The sequence below is a fragment of the Cryptomeria japonica genome, chromosome 10, assembly GCF_030272615.1.
Source record: "Cryptomeria japonica chromosome 10, Sugi_1.0, whole genome shotgun sequence".
NCBI classification, from domain to species: domain Eukaryota; kingdom Viridiplantae; phylum Streptophyta; class Pinopsida; order Cupressales; family Cupressaceae; genus Cryptomeria; species Cryptomeria japonica.
The window spans coordinates 786177321-786198503 of NC_081414.1; the positions used below are offsets into that span (position 1 = coordinate 786177321).

Here is a 21183-nt window from a genome sequence, read left to right on the forward strand (position 1 = left end):
GATACTGACAGAGTAACTGATTCAGCATTATGTTCTAGTAAAGGTGTTACCGGTTCGGTTATCATCATTTCCACTGCCAATTCTTTCTCATAAATTCTAATTTGACTTCTATTTTTCTCATCCACCTTGACATTAGCGCTTTTCATAATTCTTTGCAATCTCTTGTTAACACATTTATATGCTTTTCTTTCATTATAATAACCAAGAAATATTCCTTCATCGCATCTAGGATCAAATTTTCCAATGAAATCGTCTCTCCTAATATAACATTTACTACCAAAGATTCTGAAGTACTTAATTGTAGGTGTATTGCCAGACCATAATTCATAAGGTGTCTTACCAATTTCTCCTTTGATATGAACTCTGTTGAATGTATAAATTATTATGCTCGTTGCTTCTCTCCAGTAGATATGAGGTATATTAGCTTACATCATCATGGTTCTAGCAGCATCCAAGATAGTTATGTTCTTTCTTTCCACAACTCCATTCTGCTGAGGTGTCCAGGGATAAGAAAATTGTCTCCTAATGCCATGCTTCTCAAAAATGTTATTAAACTCGTTAGATGTGAATTCTCCACCATGATTTGACCTTAAGCACTTAATCTTCAATCTTGTCTTAGTTTCAACTTTAGCTTTAAATATTTTAAACTTTTCAAAAGCCTCAGATTTCTCCCTTAGAAAAGTAACCCACATCATTCTAGAATAATCATCAATGATTAGCTTAAAATATCTATCACCTTGAAAAAATTTGATCCTAGCAGGACCACACAAATCAGTATGAATAAGATCAAGAACATCATTAGATTTTTCTTCTATACTCTTAAAAGAGGTTCTAGCATGTTTTCCCATTTGACAAAATTTACATACCGGATTATAGGGCTTCACAATCTTAGGTATATCTCTAACTGCCTTAGTTTAACTAATCTTTACCATGCAATCAAAATTCACATGACATAGCCTTTTATGCCAAAGCCAACTCTCATCAATTTCTGCAATCAAACATGTCTTTTCATCAGAATGTAAATAAAATATATTACTTTTTGTTTGAGTACCGGTTGCAATCTCCAATCCAGATCTATTAATGATCTTGCATTTTACATCCTTGAATTGTAATTGAAATCCCTTATCCACCAACTGTCCTACACTCAAAATATTATGCCTTAAACCTTCAACATAATAAACATTATTAGTATTGTGCTTACCGTCTAATGATATAGTTCCTTTTCCTTTGATCATGCATGCTTTGTCATCTCTCAATCTAACCAGACCGCCATCAAATTCTTGTAAAGATAGAAACTTCCTTTTATCTCCAGTCATATAATGTGAACATCCACGGTCAATTACACATTCATCCTTATCTTTAATTTTAGCAGCTAGGGCCTTTTCTTCAGGTACATTCTCTTCTAGTTCTAGATCATCTTCCTTGATGGTCAGGAACACCCATTCCTTTCCATTATCAGAACCACTAGCAGAGTCTTGTGTTGGTTCATCATAAGAATCAGTCACACCTTCCTCATCTGCAAAGTAATATGATTTATCTCCATTTTTCTTGTACTTATGCTTGTTATGATATCTAGGGTTAGGCTTAAAAGATCTTCTAGCTCTTTCTTCAAATCTTAAATTCCTTTCAGGACATCTAGATACAAAATGACCTATCTTATTACATGCAAAACATTTAAAAGGTGATTTTCCTTCATACTTACTTCCTACCGATCCTTTAGGTACTCTTCTAGCAAATAGGTCCTTAAATTTGTCATCTTCACTCTTCATATCATCCAATTCCTTTGCATACAAAGCTTTCCAAACTTGCTTGTTGGTTGATGATGTAAATGCATGAAAAGAAGGTTCAGACTTCATAGCTTCAGAAGGTCCAAATTATTCAAGCTCAAAAGAAGATAATTTCCCAACCAAGGTATCCCTATTGACAGAAGTATTTTGCATTGTTCTCAATTCATTAATTGCAGTAGCCTTCATCTTATAAGCTAGTGGTAAAGCTCTCACCTGGTAACCATCAAGTTTAGCAATCTTAATAGTAGGGTCACCTTCATTAAGAGTCTCCAACTTGTCCCATATAGCCTTTGCTGATGATTTGTTAGTAAATCCCATTATTTGTTAATCATAAAGTGCACACAAGAGGGCTTCTCTAGCTCTACAATCATTCTCAAGCTCTTTGTCCAAGTTTGCTAGAGGAGGATTGCCAGATGCCAGAAAAAAAAGGAGTAACTCCATTCTCTATGATTTCCCAAATTTCCTTACCAAGACATCTCAGATGAGTCTCCATCTGAATCTTCAATACTATGTAATTTGTTCCATCAAGCCTAGGAATTTCTCTCTGAAAGATGGTTGTAGATGAACTATATGAACTTGAATTGTTAGATGCCATAGGATCTTCCTCAAGCAGTTAAGCTTCTGTAGAGAGAACAAGAGCTCTAATACCAATTGTTAGATAGTTCAAATAACTGGAAGACAACTAAGAGGGCAGGGTGAATCAGTTGTCACTAGATTACCGGAACCTTAAGCAATTAAAACATTGTTATTGGAACACATAAGATCAATACCAGAATACATAAACTAATTACTAAAATTGTAGATATATCAATTAAGAACAACCAACAATTAGAGAATAAATACCATCCACATGACACCAATATTTGTATGTGGAAAACCCGATAAAGGGAAAAACCATGGTGGGAAGCCTACCTGTAGTCAAATAATACTTCTGCAGTAAGTGTGATTAAAACTTGAGGGGCCTACAATTGCAGGAAGGCCAACAGCCTAGAGCACACTGCTCATTACAAAAGGAGTCTCACTCACTACATAAAAATCCAGACTACAATCTGAAAGGAAGAATGAACTGCAAAAATAGCATCTCCTATGCCTGAGTATAATTTTGGTTAAGCTCAATACTAGAGGACTTAATCCTCTTGCATAAACCCAACTCAATCACCAATAATTGACCAAATCCTCTGCATGAATGATTATTACATTATTTGCTTGCATACCATATCCATTCTGTTACCATATCCTGATCTACAATGAGATCTTACATATATATACAAACCCTCAACCTTAAACAATTAGGCCGGCCACTAGAAAATAAAACATATTACATAATTATAAAACATGTCGGCCTAAGACCAAACAAGTAATATCCAACCCATAAGCCATCCCGAAAACACATCGAGAAGACCAATCAACACGTTACATTAAGTCGGTCCAAAACCTAGATAGAACATAATAGGTCTGGTTCTAAATGCAACACCACCAATCAACTGGAACACGAACATGATAAACATCAACATCTTGAAACTCTACTATAAGTTGCACCAACATTACTTATGCATAACATCAAAAGATCTTCAATTAAGCTCTATCGATGAAATCCTCACCGGATCAACAAACTAGGCTTACCAGCTTATAAGAAAGCATATGATCGCCAAATCAAAACAAGCTAACTAAACATGTATCTAAGTAGCATGAGTAGCATATCTAAGCCAATCCATGAAGCCAAAGCATAGTGGAGTATATTGGATCATCATGATCTTACCAACCAGAAACCAAACATCCTACTTGGATCAAAAGGATACCAGTAAATAGCCAAAACAGTTGTGTTGACATCAATGTAACACATAATCAATTCCTTGAAATGGCCAACATCTATAGCTTGTCCACTTAGACTATTTCCAAAGAGGTGCATTAGATAGGAATCATTGTTAGCCACCTCTATACAAGTAGTTAAGAAATTTATAATATGTTCCTTAGGATCACCTTTTCCCTTATACTTGTCAAAGTTAGGCACATCAAAATTAAGGGGAAAAGGTGGCATAGGTATAGAACTATCAAAAGAATAAGGAAAAATATTGTAAAGTGTGTAATTATTGATAGGGGTCCATATTCACATGCTAACCATTTTTTGTTGTAATTATCACAGTTGTTTTTGTAAATCCCCATTAATTTGTTCCATATATACTTAAGCCATCCCTATGCCTAAGACATTGGATGGAGGAGAAGGAATCTAACAATTGTAATGACCACTAGGATGAGGTGGAGGAACATAGTTATTATATTTATCCATAACTAGAGGTGGAGGAGGAATGTAAATATATGTAGTGACCACGAGGAGTAACATAAGTATGATATTGTTGGTACTTCTAGTAGTGTTGATTGGTATTTTGATTATTAGTGTGACTAGTATTGGAAGCATGATTTTAGTTCTAATTATTAGAAGAACCATGTTGTTGATTGGTATAGGAATGATTATGAGTTCAAGGACAATGAGGTTGACTATTGGCATGTAAATGGTTGTTCCTTCAACCACGTATGCAAAGAGTATTAACATGGGGTCTACTTTGGTCTTGTTGGGTATGTAATTGGTCATCTTGAAGGAAAATAATTAGATTTTGCAAAAGGGTTGATGATGATTCAAGCATGAGTAAATCTCCAAATTCATGTACATTAGTAACAACATCATTTTGGTTGACCTCCTTATGTTTAGACACATCAAAATCAAGAGGCAATTTGACACCACTTTGAGAAAGAACATGAAACTAACATTGCAGGTTTTGACGTAACACAACATCAAGCGTCTTATTGCACCTAGAGTCAGCCATGAAGTCTTGAATCTATCTTGGGGTTGAAGAATCACCCTTTGAACTACTGTTATAACCTTTATTTCTAAAGGACCTAGTATTATAAAACTCATCCTTGTCATAATAATAAGTATCCATGTTTTGAGATTGTTGAGCTTTTTGGGCTTCCCTTCTAAGTTTTTAGGCTTTATTTTCAACCATACAAAGGAAAGGTTTGACATAAGGGTTGAAATGGAAAGATAAAAAGAAAGATGATAGAGACTAGGTTGTGGCAAATCACTCGAATGAAGAAAGATCAAAAAATTTCTTGCAAAACCCTAGATTGAGATTCTTATAATGACAAGATTAGGACTAAGATATATAGCTACAAATAGATAGCTCAAGAAAGATATGAATTCCTAGGAGATGATAAATTCCAAGGTAACTTGACTTAACTCAAGAAAATAAGGTTGTATCCTACCATGAAAGATGATAGATCTAAGAAGAAAACCACCTAGTGATGTTGAGGTTGATGCAAGATAATGAGGACAAAAGACAACTTTTTGAACTTTGACAAGATTGGGTGCATGACGCTATGAAAGGGGAATGGCTGAAATTGGCAAAAAAGATATGGTGAAATTGATGGCTATTAAACCAAGAATCATATAGAATCAACTTGGAAACTATTAAATCTCTTTAATTATATATGTAAGATCAAATGATAGATATGTGGTTATAGAGGCTAGACATATGACAAGGTTGCTTAGATACACAATAGGATAAACCAAAGACACTATAGAATAAACCACACTTATAGTAAGTCTACTCAAAAAAATGACAGGATAAGCTAGACATGAATCAAGATAAGTCAAACACGCATCTAAATATATCAAACATGTGACACGATCTACCACAAATGCATTTCTGGTGAAAGATCTTCCTAAGTTTATTTTGAATGTTGAAATAGTAATTTCAAATCTAAATGTCTGATAATTAATTAGGCAAGAAAATACTACAAACAAGAAGATACAATGGCTTTTGATGTGCTAAATAACAATAAGGACCATATGACCTAGGCTCCTCAAAGCCCAAATTTCCATTGGAATAATTTCCTACACTAAACTTGAGAGGAGGTTAGTGCAAAACCTTTTATAGATTCTTATAACAATTGCAAAAACTTAATAGAAAAACATAAATAGCATGCATACCACAATACAATAATTTTTGTGGGGAAAACCCCACACACCAAAAGCTACCCAATATATTATTAATAAATCAATAATAGATTACAATTTAACTGCAGAGAAAGATTCTTATAGGAGTATCGGCAACCAAAGATTAAGAGGTAGCTCAATAGCTATAAGACTCTTACACACAACCTTGATCTCACGCACCTCATATATAAGAGATAGAATATATGAAACCATCAGACAATATTACAAAAACATGGGCTAAAAGTACCCAATAAAGTGGCACCCATCTTATCCCCAATACTAGATTACCTATGATATGTCAAAACACACATCAACATGTGTACTCATTTATGCGTCCAAAGTGTTTTTGTATTTCCTATTTCAAGAGACCCAAATTTCAGAGGCCATAACTTTTGAACCAAGTTTCCAATTGACAAATGATTTGTAGCACTAGAAAGCTTGCGACCTCCTCTATCAAGCTATAACTATATATGGCAATTATTGACACTTTCAGGCTACTTTGGAGCCTCTAAATCTCACAAAATTGATTTAAAAATTTTCATTTACAACTTGCAAAAACAAAAACTTCAATATCTTCAAATCTAGAAATGGTCTCATGACAAAAATTTACTAGTCTGCTTATCTAGCTAATTCAAAGCATGGGGGAAAATTTTAAACCAATTTGTGCTCAAATGAAAACTTACTAAAAATAGTAACCTTTTGTATATGCAAGGTTGAGACACCTTTTTTCTAGCACTTATCACAAAAGAAGACACACCAAACATTCTTTACACCTAAAGTCAAGGATGATTGTAGCCAACTCATGACCATACTTCTAATCTTTGTTGACTCAAATATGAAAATACCTAAAGGAGTGTTGACATTCCTGTCTTTATAAGAGAGGATGGGTAGGGGGCTCTAGGATTAAAAGCATGAGCCAATCACCCTCTTTCTAGAAGCTAATTATAAATCATATATATATATATATATATATATATATATATATATATATATATATATATATTCACTACTATATTTGGCACCAATTTTTCTGACACATGTTTGTTGAAATTTTGATGAACTATCGTCAGATTACTGACGAAATACCCAGCAAAATTTTGTCGCTTGCTTGACGTTCCTATTTTTGTTGAACTCTGGACCAAGTGTCGTTGAACAATGTTGCGAAAAAATGCGAGAGATTTTTGTCAGAATATCAGCAAAAATTTCTTTAGTCTTGTGATGAACAATTAGCACAAAACATTCGTAATTACGATGAAAAAATCATTGCACATATAGAAACTTCATCGGATATTTAAGTGGTTCTTCACAATTGCGACAATGTGGAGCGTGTCAGTTCGACGAAAATATCGTTGCACATATAGCAACATCGTCAGATGTCGATTTCGCAAGAGTCAAAAAATAAAGGATGTGAAATGGTGAATCTTTTGTTGTTTTGCATAGTCTAAATATGAAGGATGCGAAATAGCAAACCTGTCACTGTTTCACTAAGCTAAAATAACGATTTGTGAAATGATAAATACATCGCCATTTTGCAAAAGAAAAAAGTGAGGATTGTGAAATAGCGAAAAGGTTTCCATTTAAAAAGGAGGAATAAAGTGGGTTTGTGAAATGGCATCAGAACCTTTAATGGGATAGTGCACACATGTGGATCGATCCAAAAAGAATTAAATGTTGTGAATTGTTTTGAATACATTTGAATGAATTGTCTTGCGTTATTGCCTTATGGTGATCGAGAATGCTGATAAGTAGAGATATTACCTTATCATATGTACTAAAAGGCTCATATTTATATGGCTTTAATGTCGACTTGTGCAGACGAATTATCCAAATGAACTAGAACATTCAGAGGAATGATGGTAGAGATTGTGATAAATGTCAACAGTAGATGGCTGTCATAATTGTGTGTGAGGTGTTTAAATCGTGTGTGGACTTGGTGAAGTGTTGTTGGAGTGCCATTTTATCAATATCATACTGTATGCAAAGTTTTCTTGGGTGCCTTACGCATCATGGAAGCCAATTTCTCCTTCCATAGTGATAATAAATTAGTCCCATTTCTTGGACGATTCACAGACAGGAGGTTGAAAGGTTTTTTTTGTTTAAGGATGAGCACCTGTATGAGGTTGTGAAGATGTTGTTGGGAGAGTAAATTGTCCATGTAAGTCATCACTACAGAATGCACATGGAGGTATATTCATTTATTGTAGCCTAGGGTTTCTAGTTTGAGGCTGAGGTGGACAAGGTGAAAAATTCCTTGAGAGTTGTAATTGACTCAAGATATTTGTTAAACCTGGATAGAGTGTGTACTTGTGTGGTGGGAACTGTTCCTGAGGTAGGGGTGGCACCGCTACCACTCATTCGATGGGCTGATGATGATTTGAAGGCAACATGCAAAGCTCCTACTTTTCGCAGGTGGTAGGCATTCAAAACTTTCAAAAGGTTGAAGCAATGTGATGAGATTTTAGGGGTTCTTCATGAAGTGGCATGAGCAGAGGTGGGTTGAGAGTTGCAGCTGAGATCCCAGACCTCCCAAGAAATGAAGCGGCTCTCAGAATTCTATGAGGACCTGGAGTATAGGCCGCTTCTCAGTTAATCCTCCCATGGCCAGTGGAGTTTGTGTTGTTTGTTTGTATATTTTTGTTCTATGTATATTTTCTCCCCAATTCTTTATGTACATGGGGATTTCTTCTAGTAGTTTTGGTAGGTCGATTCTTCATGTAGTAGGATTCAGTTTTTGATGGGATGGTGGTTTTGAGGGTGGTTTTGGGGGTTTTTTTGGGGTGGAAGAACTCTGGTGGTTTTTCAATACCACCTATACTTACATATTTGTAATATTTTATTTCCAAGCAATACAATACATAAATTATCAATCAATATTTTTATTCCAAGCAATACAATACATAAATTATCAATTAATTATGGATCAATATTTTATTTCCAATCAATACAATAATGAATGTATTCTAACGAATAAGAAGGGTCTAACACTATGTATATTCATGTGTATACTCTATGTATTCTCTGTGTCTTCATATATACATGTGTATGCTTTGTATTTTCAAGTGTTTGCTCTATGTTTGGCTCTATATTTTTAATTAATCTAAAATATGAGAATAACAAGAGTGAACCAAAGAGGATATGAAGGTCATAGATGTTTCACGCTTCTCACCTTTGTTTGAGAAAATTAAAATCAACATTGCTTGAGGACAAGAAAATTTGGGAAGGGAAGACTATAATGTCCTTATTTTGAAATATAATTTAATAATAAATAATAATAATAAAATTAAGGATTAGAAACTGTAAACTTATTGCTTGGATTAGAAGAATAAGGCATTTACTTTATATAAATTTACATGATTTGGCATGCAGCTTATTGTACGTGTGCTAAACCAATTTTGTACCTAGAGCTAAATTTATCACTGAGATGTTGTGAATACCCAATCCACCTTTAGACTTATCTAAACTCAAGTTTGCTAATGAGATTAGACGGATTTTTATTTTTGATCTAGATTTACTTTCCAAATGAAATTAATGATAACTCTCTAATTTTGAGACCACTGATTTAAAAGCTTTCAAAACAACCATGTAACAATTGGGAATGGTGTCAAGAGTTGATTATATCATTTATATTCTATATGCCATTGATAACCATTTGCCTTTCCAATTAGAGATCCTACATTGTAAGCTTTGAATGACTTTTTGATAGTCTGAAGGTTTATTTTGAACCATGAAGAAAGGAATGCCAAAGTGATTTCAAGGTAATTATATCATTGGAAGCATAGGACCCTAGTAATATTAGCTTTTATAAGACAATTAGAGTTAAGGATGTATACCTTGGATCTAGATGAATTTATCTTTTGACCAAAATCTAATGAGTATCTTTCCAGCAATGACTTAAGAGTTGAATAGGGAGAATTGTTATACGGTACCCTAAAAGATAGTGTTGAATAGGGAGAATTGCTATAAGGCACCCTACATAAATATATTTTCACCACTATCTCATTGTATGAATCTTTCTTTAATAACTAATTTGACTATACTTGTTTATATGAGCAACCCTTAATATAATTATTAATATCTTTTAATTTTATTTTGCAGTTTTAGATCAATAAAAGTTAAAGGCCTTTGCTTCCAAAATCCGATCAACGTCTAAAATCAAAACCTTATTTAGTCATTTACCCTAGGGGACATTACAAATTTGTAAAATTAGAACCTTATTTAGTCAGAACCTTAAGGCAACCTACAAGATAGCGTTGAATACGGAGAACTACTATAAGTCACCCTACATAAATACATTTTCAACACTATCTCATTGTATGAATTTTTCTTTAATAACTAATTAGACTATACTTGTTTATGCTCTATAGCACATCATTGGGTATTTTATCTTGTAACAAAATGTTGAATTTGGAAGGAATGCAAAGTGTGGTTGTACAATCTAATGAGAAAAATTGACATAAAAAAAAATGTAAGAACCATTAAAATTTTGGGCAAACTTTGTGAAAGAGAGAGTTGTATGCCCAAGCCCATACAAGTTAGGGAATCTCATGAAGGAGATGTATGCTTGTCGACCTCATGAGAGCTAATACAAATTTTTTGCCCTAAAAATCCTTACCCACTCAATGTAAAAAAACATAGTACTTCAGTATGTGCATAAGTTGGCTCCTTGAGGCATTTATACAAGTGGTCGTGGAATTTCTGTAGTTGATTTGAGTGCTTATGCATCAAAGGACCCTGAAACTGGTGAAACAGTTCTAGAAAGTGGAGCACTAGTATTGAGTGATAGGGGTATTTATTGCATAGAAAAGTTTGACAAGATGTCAAATAATGCTCGTAGCATGTTACATAAGGTTATGAAACAACAAGAAGTGCCAATTGCAAAGGTCAGGATCATAGCGTCTCTAAATGCAAGGACACCTATTTTAGCTTGTGCCAATCCTAGCAGTTTATGCTACAGCTCGACTTTCAGTTATTGATAATATCCAACTTCCTCCAACATTTATTTCTAGGTTTGATCTGATCTACCTAGTGCTTGATAAAGTTGATGAACAAACAGATCGGTGTCTTGCAAGGCATCTTGTTGCATTGCATTATGATGAGCCTAAGGACCAAACATTGGATGCATTGGACCTCCCAACCCTCACTTCATTTATCACTTATGCAAGACAACATATACATCCTAAAATATCTGATGAGGCTATAGAGGATCTGATCTGTGGTTATGTTGAAATGCGTAGGAAGGGCAACTTCCCTTGCAGTAGCAAAAATGATATCACAACAACACCTCGTCAAATTGAAAGGTTGATAAGAATTAGTGAAGCACTAGCCCACAGTCGATTCTCTAAGTGGGTCGAAAGGTGTGATGTGGCATAATAATTCCACCTACTTGAAGTTGCACTTCAACAATTTGCCACTGATCATTCAATTGGGACCGTTGACATGGATCTTATCACTACGGGAGTTTCAGCCAGTGAAAGAATAAGACAAGCCAATCTTGTTTCATCAGTTAGGATTATTATCATGGAAAAGATGCAGGTAGGGGGATCATCAACATGTAGAACAGAGTTACTGGAGGAAATGCACAAACAGGGATCCAAGGAAGTCAACCTCAATGATATTCATAATGTAATTAAAAACCTTGTGAGCGAGGGGTTTGTTACAATCCACGAATATAATATTAAGAGAACCTAAAGGAATTTTAAGGATTGTGTACAGAACCCATACGATAATTAGTAATGGTGTATTTCATAAGATTGATATCTTAGTGCTATGAAAAACTAATTTAATATGCTCTAAGCATTATGCTATGTAGTACATCGATGGGTACTTTCTCTTGTAACAAAATGTTGAAGTTGGAAGGAATGCAAAGCGTGGTTGTACAATCTAATGACAAGAATTGACATAAAAAATAATGTAAGAACCATAAATTTTTTGGGAAAACTCTGTGAAAGAGAGAGTTGTATGCCCGATCCCATACAATTTAGGCAATATCGTGAAGGACATGTATGCCTGTGGACTCCGTGAGAGTTGATACAATTTTTCTGCCCCAAAAAGCCTTACCCACTCAATGTAAAAAAACACAGTACTTCAGTATGTGCATAAATTGGCTCCTCGAGGCATTTATACAAGTGGTCGTGGAAGTTCTACAGTTGGTTGACTGCTTATGTATCAAAGGACCCTAAAAATAGTGAAACGGTTCTTGAAAGTGGAGCACTGGCATTGAGTGATAGGGGTATTTGTTGCATAGATGAGTTTGACAAGATGTTAGATAATACTCATAGCATATTACATGAGGTTATGGAACAACAAACAATGTCAATTGCAAAGGTTGGGATCATAGCATCTCTTAATGTAAGGACATCGATTTTAGCTTGTGCCAATCCTAGTGGTTCACGCTACAACCCTAGACTTTCAATAATTGATAATATACAACTTCCTCCAACATTTATTTCTAGTCCTCCAACACTTATTTCTAGGTTTGATCTGATCTACCTAGTGCTTGATAAAGTTGATGAACAAACAGATTGAAGCCTTGCAAGGCATCTTGTTGCATTGCATTATGATGAACCTAAGGACCAAACACTAGATGCATTGGACCTCCCAACCCTCACTTTATATATCACTTATGCAAGATAACATATACATCCTCAAATATCTGATGAGGCTGCAGAGGAATTTTAAGGATGGTACAACACCCATATGATAATTAGTAACGGTGTATTTCATAAGACTGATGTCTTAGTTTTGTGACAAACTATTTTAATATTTTCTAAGCTTTATGCTCTATAGTACATCGTAGGGTACTTGCTCTTGTAACAAAATGTTGAAGTTGGAAGGAATGCAAAGCGTGGTTGTACAATCTGATGACAAAAATTGACATAAAAAAAAATGTAAGAACCATAAATTTTTTGGGCAAACTATGTGAAAGAGAGAGTTGTATGCCCAAGCTCATACAAGTTAGGCAATCTCATGAAGGAGATGTATGCCTGTTGACTCCATGAGAGCTGATACAAATTTTCTACCCCAAAAAGCCTTACCCACTCAATGTAAAAAAAATAGTACTTCAGTATGTGCATACGTTGGCTCCTCGAGGCATTTATACAAGTGATCATGGAAATTTTGCAATTGGTTTGACTGCTTATGTATCAAAGGACCCTGAAACTAGTGAAATAGTTCTATAAAGTGGAGCACTAGTACTGAGTGATAGGGATATTTGCTGCATAGAAGAGTTTAAAAAGATGTTAGATAATGCTCGTAGCATGTTACATGATGTTATGGAACAACAAACAGTGTCAATTGCAAAGGTTGAGATCATAGCATCTCTTAATGCAAGAACATTGTTTTAAGCTTGTGCCAATCCTAGAAATTCACGCTACAACCCTACACTTTCAATTATTGATAATATCCAACTTCCTCCAACATTGCTTTCCAGGTTTGATCTGATCCCCCTAGTGCTTGATAAAGTTGATGAACAAACAGATCGGTGCCTTGTAACGGATCTTGTTGCATTGCATTATGATGAGCCTAAGGACCAAACACTAGATGCATTGGACCTCCCAACCCTCACTTCATATATCACTTATGCAAGACAACATTTACATCCTAAAATAACTAATGAGGCTGCAGAGGAATTTTAAGGATGGTAGATCACCCATATGATAATTAGTAATAGTGTATTTCATAACATTGATGTCTTAGTATTATTATAAACTATTTTAATGTTCTCTGAGCATTATGCTTTGTAGTAAATTGCTGGGTACTTTCTCTTCTAACAAAATGTTGAAGTTGGAAGGAATGCAAAGCGTGGTTGTACAATCTAATGACAAAAATTGACATAAAAAAAATGTAAGAACCATAAAAATTTTGGGCAAACCTTGTGAAAGAGAGAGTGATGGTGTAATTTATTATTCATGTTGGATATTATTACACCTTACTTAAGTTTACTTAGGATAATGCATTTCATATTAGTTTGGGTATGAGACACTTGGGTGTTTGTGCCACATAGGGATAGTGTGTGTAAGACAATTTCCACCTTTTGTGGTCTTATCTTGATGTTACATTCCACATTCGGTGGGTGATCCATCTCATGTGAAATATTATATTGTTTCTCCTACCTACCACAAATATTTCCTACCTACCCTTGTTTCTTATTGAGCCACATGTCATTTTTGTGTGCTAACATATCCATATAGCCTTGCCTATATAAGCAGGCTCATATTCTTTGTATGTAACAACTATTGAACGTTTTGATCATTCATCTATTGATGAGAATACAGTTTATTCTTGTCCTATATTTTGTGTCTCTATTCTATACTTTTCATTGGGCTCTTGATATTGGCAAAATCTCACAGAGAGTTGTATGCCCGAGCCTATACAAGTTAGACAATCTCGTGAAGATGTATGCCTGTGAACTCCACGAGAGCCGATACAAATTTTCTACCTCAAAAATCCTTACCCACTCAATGTCAAAAACACAGTACCATTTCAACCATATTTAGTAAATTGGAAGGATTTTATAGTAGATTTGGCAATCAATGGGAGTTGACCAATATATAGAATGCAACACTTACAGTGGATTTGCTGGCACTTGCAAGTTTGTTCGTCCACTTTCTCCCTCCATTTTTCAATTTCCGGCTAGCTGGATGCTTTATGGGCAGCTTGGTATTTCAATTGATCCTTGCAGTAATTATGCCAATAGGGGTTTTGTTGGGATTGCCTTCTATATCGTATCCCCAATTCTTCGCTCCAGCGTGCACAAGATTCAAATAAAAATGAGCCAAATAGACCAAAAGTTCATTTTTATACTTTCAAAATAAAATTTATTATATTTCAAATTTAAAATACAATTTGGAACTAGTTATTTTCCTTCGTTTTAATTATTATGTAAACTCGAAGCACTTGAAATGTCTACAAAACACTTTATTTGAACACCTCCTAGAAGATATGAAGGCCTACAAATAATAATCTAATAATAATGCAAGTTTGGGTGCATTGTCATTGAAAACTATGGTACATGTGACAATTTAATAAGGTTATCTTCAACTTATTTTTGAAATTCTACTTTGATAAGCTCCCCCAAGGAAGTGTACATATGTTTTCGATGATTTTGGATTATTGAATATCCTTGTGGTATAACAACATGTGCTAGTTTTTTGACATTTGGAAACATTAGGATATTTTAATTTAGGTACATGTTCGGGCTCTAAATGAATATGGAGTTAGTTACCCCATCATTTTATAACATTTTATTTTAGCCCAAGTGTGTTTTTTCATTGGTTTAGTTATTATGTAATCTTTGTCTTTATTATAGTTCTCACCCAAAATGTTGGCAACAAGGGATTTCTAGATGGTGACCCCCTTATCTATAATATCATCAAAAGTGGGAACAAAATGGAATTGTAGATGAAAAGCCATTCTAGAATTAATATTTATGGTGAAAATATAGAGAATTTGTTTTTTGGTTAGGCCAAGGAAACTACCTAGAAAGGCAACTCCATAGTTTAAGGAAGAAATAAAAAATCCCCATTTTGTTGTTTTGCATTTGTATGCCCTTCCCATTTGTGGCTTGGAGATGTGTTGATCTCATTAACACATTATTCTAAGGTACTAAATATATCATTGATATTCTTCGTCATCCAGCTCATTGTTGATATCATCCGACCCAGATTCGACATTATAAGCATTGGTCATATCATCATAATAGTCATTGATATTAGTCGGAATATCGTCTAAATAGCAATGATAATTATTGTTTGTCAAAATTTTGACGAACATTGGGGACCAGTTAAAAAAAAGTGAAAATATCACATTAAATTGAAAGGTACCCGATGAAACAATAAGTTAATTCACTTTCATTGGAAAATTTCATCGGATTTTGACCTCAAATGAGTTTGTGTGTGTATGTATACACACACACACATACACACATACATACACACACACACACACACTTCCTTGCTATACTAGACCGTACACACACACGCACGATTCCTTACTATAATAGACCTTGTATGTTATGTATTCACAATGAATTCATAAATTTTTGTCATATGTCATATCACTAAACATGGAAGATCAAAATAAGATAACTTTATAATTGACAACGTAGAAAACAAGAACCACAAACATCTAAAAATTGTTAACAATGTAGTAATGAACAGTATATCAATTTAGCTTATCTCCTTTGGTGAATGAGTTCAAAACATCATTATATGCTTCTTGGTGGAGTGATTTCACTAGAAGCTATATATTTTATTCTTCAATCATTTTTATTTTTTTAACAAAACAATCAATCTCTAGATAAATGACATAAGGTTCCTCTATTTAATTTTTTTTTTGTTAATATGATTTTGTAGAAATGTTTATAACCCAAGTTGATTCTAGTTACATCTTCACCTTTATATATTAAATAAATATTCAAAAGCATGAAATTAGTTCATTCATAATTATTTAGTAATTTCGCAAAAAGTGTGTATATAAGTATCATAATATCTACTAGTCCAACTTTGACCTAATGTACAAGTTTCTAGAAAGGTAAGATATCCATTTTCATTTAAAATATTATTGTTTATTTTGAGGATTTTGATATATATTATTGTTTATGACTTAAGTATCATACAGTACCAAATTAAATATAGAGAAAAACACAATAAATTTTCAGCCTTATAACGAAGAGCTCAGGATTCCAAATGAGGCATTAGACTTTCAGCCCTCTACAATGACTTCAAACCAAAAAAAATGAAATAGGGACAATTACATTACAAAATATTTGTTTCAAATGTGAAGCATGTCTAAGCCTTGTGACGGCTATAGAATTAAGATTTGTTTACTATCCTTTAAGGAAGACTCCACTTATTTGTGTATGGACTGTTATTTAAAAGTGCAAAGCACAAGAGGGTTTCAATGTGCAAGGTATCTAAGCAAATCCCCAAGGAAGTTTCTTTCAAGGCCAAAACCATCATCTTATTCCTCGCCTACAAGAACAACATACATTATGCAAACACTCTCCATTAATAATGAGATTCCCATGGAAATGCCTCTTCCAACCTAGAGTTGTCGGGGTACGCATGTAACGATGCTAACCACAAAAGCACAAACCCTATCCAATTACACAAGTGTTTGATACCCAAATCTGATTCCAAAATGAATCATCCACATGTATACATGGTTTCCTGTCTTTGATATGCCAACTCAAAGAATTAAAAAATTTAAATAGTAATTGTGTTTTGGTTGATTGAAAATTGGATCTTCATATTTGAAGATTAAAAATTTTTCTTCAAATTGTGCTATGTAATTGTGTGTGGGAAGAGTGAAAAATTATAATTATATTTTTAGACCAAGATTTTTATTTTTGGTTGTCATTTGGAAGTTTTCTATCTGAAATTCATCACTAAAATTTAGACATGAGTAGTAAAAAATTGAGATTCATATTGCTAAATCAAGATTATACTCATAGATATTAAATTTCCATAGTTCACATGTGATGAATATTATGCTAAGAATATAACTATAAATTTTCTTTTGAAGGGTGAATAGCTCATACTTATATTTTTAACTGTAACTATGCTTTGGAAGCTGAAAATAATATTTTCATGTTCTCAAAATACATAGAAGAATCGTGCATAATCTTTTATGTCATCCTAAGTATTTGTCTAGAATTACCTTTATATTCAGTTATTGAAGACTACAATAATGATATTGATATTTAATATGTTTTTTATTAATAAATATTATTAGTTTTAATTGTAAGATTATGTTTATAATATTTGAAATCAAAATATATATAAATTAATATGTATAATGATTAAAAATAAAGTATATATAGATTATATATTTATTAATTAGAAAATTATAAATTTATATTCTTAATATTAAAAAATATTAATATAATATATATTTTAATATATTCTATTATAAATATTGGTAGAAGAATACCATCTTTTATGGATTGAATTACAATCTTCAATTTAATATAAATATTAAATAATATGTACCATCTTTAAATTGTAGTTAAGATTAGGGTTAAGGTTAGCTTAAAGATAAGGTTAAATAATACATAGCCAATTTAAAAAATGTGTACCATCTTTAAATTGTAGTTAAAATTGGGATTAAGTTTAGCTTAAAGATAAGGTTAAGGGTTGGTTAAAGTTAAGGCTTCCATTCTAAAACATAGATTAAGGGGTAGGGTTAGTACTTTAGTTCAATTAGGGTTAGAGTTACTGTTAGGATTCAAGTATAAGATTACCATGGTTCAGGGTTACAATTGAATCAAATAGAGATAGCATTAGGGTTTAATTAGGATTGGAGTTGGTGTCCCTAAGATATAAATTAGGGTTAGACGTAGTGTTAGTGTTAGGGTTCAATTAGTGTTAGAGTTAGGATTAGCATTATGATTAGACAATTATAAGGAAGAAAGAAAAAGTCTCATTACAACAATTGTCTTTGTATGTAAAAAAGATAGGTAATTGTAAATCGAATCTCTTTCGTACAATAATATCTTAATTAGAGCGGTTCATGTATAAGTGGAGATATCATGTAACGATATCTTCAAAGAAATGAGGTGGAGACAAAAAAAAGACATTTCAGCCTCTAGATAAATTGTGATTTATGTCTTACATTGTATAAATATCATATATTATATGTATAACTCCAAAACTTGTAGTATATATCACTATCTACTTTACCATTACACCTCCATTTACCATTACACCTCCATTTGATGCAAGTGCTAGTTTAATACAATAGAAAATAAAACAAATGCTTTAAATTATACAATAGTTAATGATTTAAGAGAGACTACTAGAGCTATCGCCATTGCTGTTGTCTACCTGATCTAACAGCACCTGTAGAGGCATTGGAATTTGTGGCGACGGAGCCTCCATCTTCCCTTCCAATATTTTGACAACTTCACCCATGCTTGGCCTCAGATTCTCATCGTCTTGGATGCACAGTCCCCCAACCACAGCGGCTCTTCTCACCTCTTCGATATTTGCCTCACTTGCTATCCTTGCATCCACTATGTCTCTTATGTTTCCCCTCTGAATTTGAGATGAAGCCCAGGTAGGAAAGTACAACCTGCTCTCTTCCACCCTTAAATCCAGATTTCTACGACCCGATATAATCTCCAATAACGTCATGCCAAAACTGTATACGTCCACCTTGGGAGTGATAGGAAGGCCGGAGATCCACTCAGGAGCCAAGTATCCTCGAGTTCCTCTTGTGGTTGTCAATACACGGCTGAAATCTCTGCCTACCAGCTTTGCCAACCCAAAATCAGCTAACCTGGGGTTGAAGTCGCCGTCCAGAAGAATGTTTTCAGGCTTAATATCGCAGTGAATGATCTGATCCCTGCATTCCTCATGGAGATAAACTAATCCTCGTGCAATGCCTAGTGCGATCTGAAACCGGGTCTTCCAATCCAAGACCTTCTCTGCGTCTTCCTCTTCATAGAAAAGGGAGGAATTCAGAGAGCCGTTGGGCATGTAGGCATACACCAGTAGCCTTCGAGAGCCTTCTACGCAGAATCCACAGAGCTTTACCAAATTTACATGCTGTATGCTCCCGATCGTGCTTATTTCTGCACGGAATTGCTTTTCTTGTCTTCCCGAACCCTCTAATCTTTTAACCGCCACAAGCGTGCTGTCTGGCAGTGTTCCTTTAAATACCGAACCGAATGCTCCGCTTCCTAATTTATGCCTGAAATTCCCAGTTGCAACTCGCAGCTCTTTGTAAGAGAACGTTTTGAGCATGATCGGCACGTCCTCTTCTACGCTTTCTGTCCGTACTCTTTGACGTCTCGACAGAATAAATGCGACCAAAGGGAGAGCAAAAACAACAAAGAAAGCCGCGAGTGAAGGAACTAAAATAAGGAGTACAGGGGCTTTGCTGCTTCTCTCTGATGTCGAGCGCAGCAATTCAGAAGATGCCAGCCTGACGAAGATGGATTGGTTGTCAGGTGAAACGCGCATTTTGAATAAATCCCCTAACCAGAGTCTACAGATTGGTAGGTCAGAAATAACAAAAGAAAAGGCTGTACAGGAGCAATTGTTGAGACAAGCAGTCCTGCAGTCTTCCATTGTTGATTCGTTGTTGTATGAGACAGCTTCTTCTTCAGGCAAGTATCGGTTCTTGGTTTCCAAGAAACCGTCGGTGGTGCCCGTTGTGACAGAGCATTGCAGGGATCTTCGCCGAGCAGACCCACTTGACCACCAGCCTTGAGAGTCATTCTTGGGAGAGAAACCCTCAACACAACTGCACACAGCATTGGCATTACAGAGTCCATATGCCCCGCAGATTTCATAGTCACCACATTGATCTCGGTATACCGACCACCGCAGACTCCATATACCATCATCCATCAAATAAAAAAGCTCGAATATGCCGCTCTCAGATAAAGTTAGCCGCCCAGTGAGGGTATGGTCTACCGGGTTTATGCTAAAATGGAAGTATATGCTTTCAGGAGAAATCCTCTCACAAAACATTCGGAATCTCTTCTGACCTTTCACCTGGGGAATCTTGGTAAAATATTTACCAGTCCACTCTCCACTTGAGGCATATGGAACACTGTTGTTATAGACCGATACCATCTGCGTCTTCCCTGGAGACATGTCCATTCCGTAAGAGAAAATCCCACTTGCAGGATCCACAGAACTCTTCCAGGAAGTTAGCTTCATGCCTTTCCACATCTTCATGCCAGGCAACCATGTATCTGTCGGGTGTGTGAAACTCTCCCAAACAATCTCACAATTGTTTTGGCCGTCACCAAGCATGATGAAATTACCAGGTTCGGTTATTATTGCCCGCGATCCTTTCAGGCCGATATCAGGCGACCACACTGACCGACCATTTATATCAAACAATCTGAGATGACCGTTGCTCGAAAATTTCAGAACGCCGGGCATGCCTTTGACGGGATTATCTCTGTTAGCCACCCAAACTACGACCTCTGGAGACATTGTGTACCAGATGCCGACATACCAATTATTCGTTCCTCTGGGACTGAAAAATCCCAATTCAAACGTGCCATTCTCTGATATTATGATCTGATTTCCAGCGAGCGAATCACCCAGTAGAAGCGTATCCCCACTATCTAGTGCAAATGAAGTGCAATTTTTCAGTGCAATGATTATAGTAATTGCTAGGACCAAATACTTCATGGCCATTTCGATAACCATAGCAGTTAGTCAAAGAACAAGCTTTTCTTATATCAAATTGGGATGAAGCCAATTACATGGTTGACTTTCTCTCCTATTATGAGTTCTTGGAGTCATTCAAAGCAAAGAAGAGAAGATTCCATAGCGTGCAGACACCAATCCATCAAATCAAAATAAGATCATTTCGATGACCAGATCAGCTATATTTTTATTGAACATTTTCTTATAGTTTAGTTTTTAAAAGGGTTTATTC

The 21183-nt window shown here is 34.8% G+C and overlaps 1 protein-coding gene and 1 pseudogene across 1 annotated transcript; one reads left to right on the forward strand and one right to left on the reverse strand.

Annotated features, from left to right (window-relative positions):
• LOC131039264 (DNA replication licensing factor MCM4-like) overlaps positions 1 to 11469 on the forward strand; it is a 41574-nt pseudogene extending 30105 nt beyond the window's left edge.
• A 7094-nt stretch (positions 11470 to 18563) lies between these two features.
• LOC131039263 (G-type lectin S-receptor-like serine/threonine-protein kinase At2g19130) lies at positions 18564 to 20939 on the reverse strand. Its single transcript, XM_057971969.2, has one exon. It carries the CDS (start codon positions 20937 to 20939, stop codon positions 18564 to 18566), a length of 2376 nt encoding a protein of 791 aa, XP_057827952.2.
• Between the last annotated feature and the right edge of the window lie 244 nt (positions 20940 to 21183).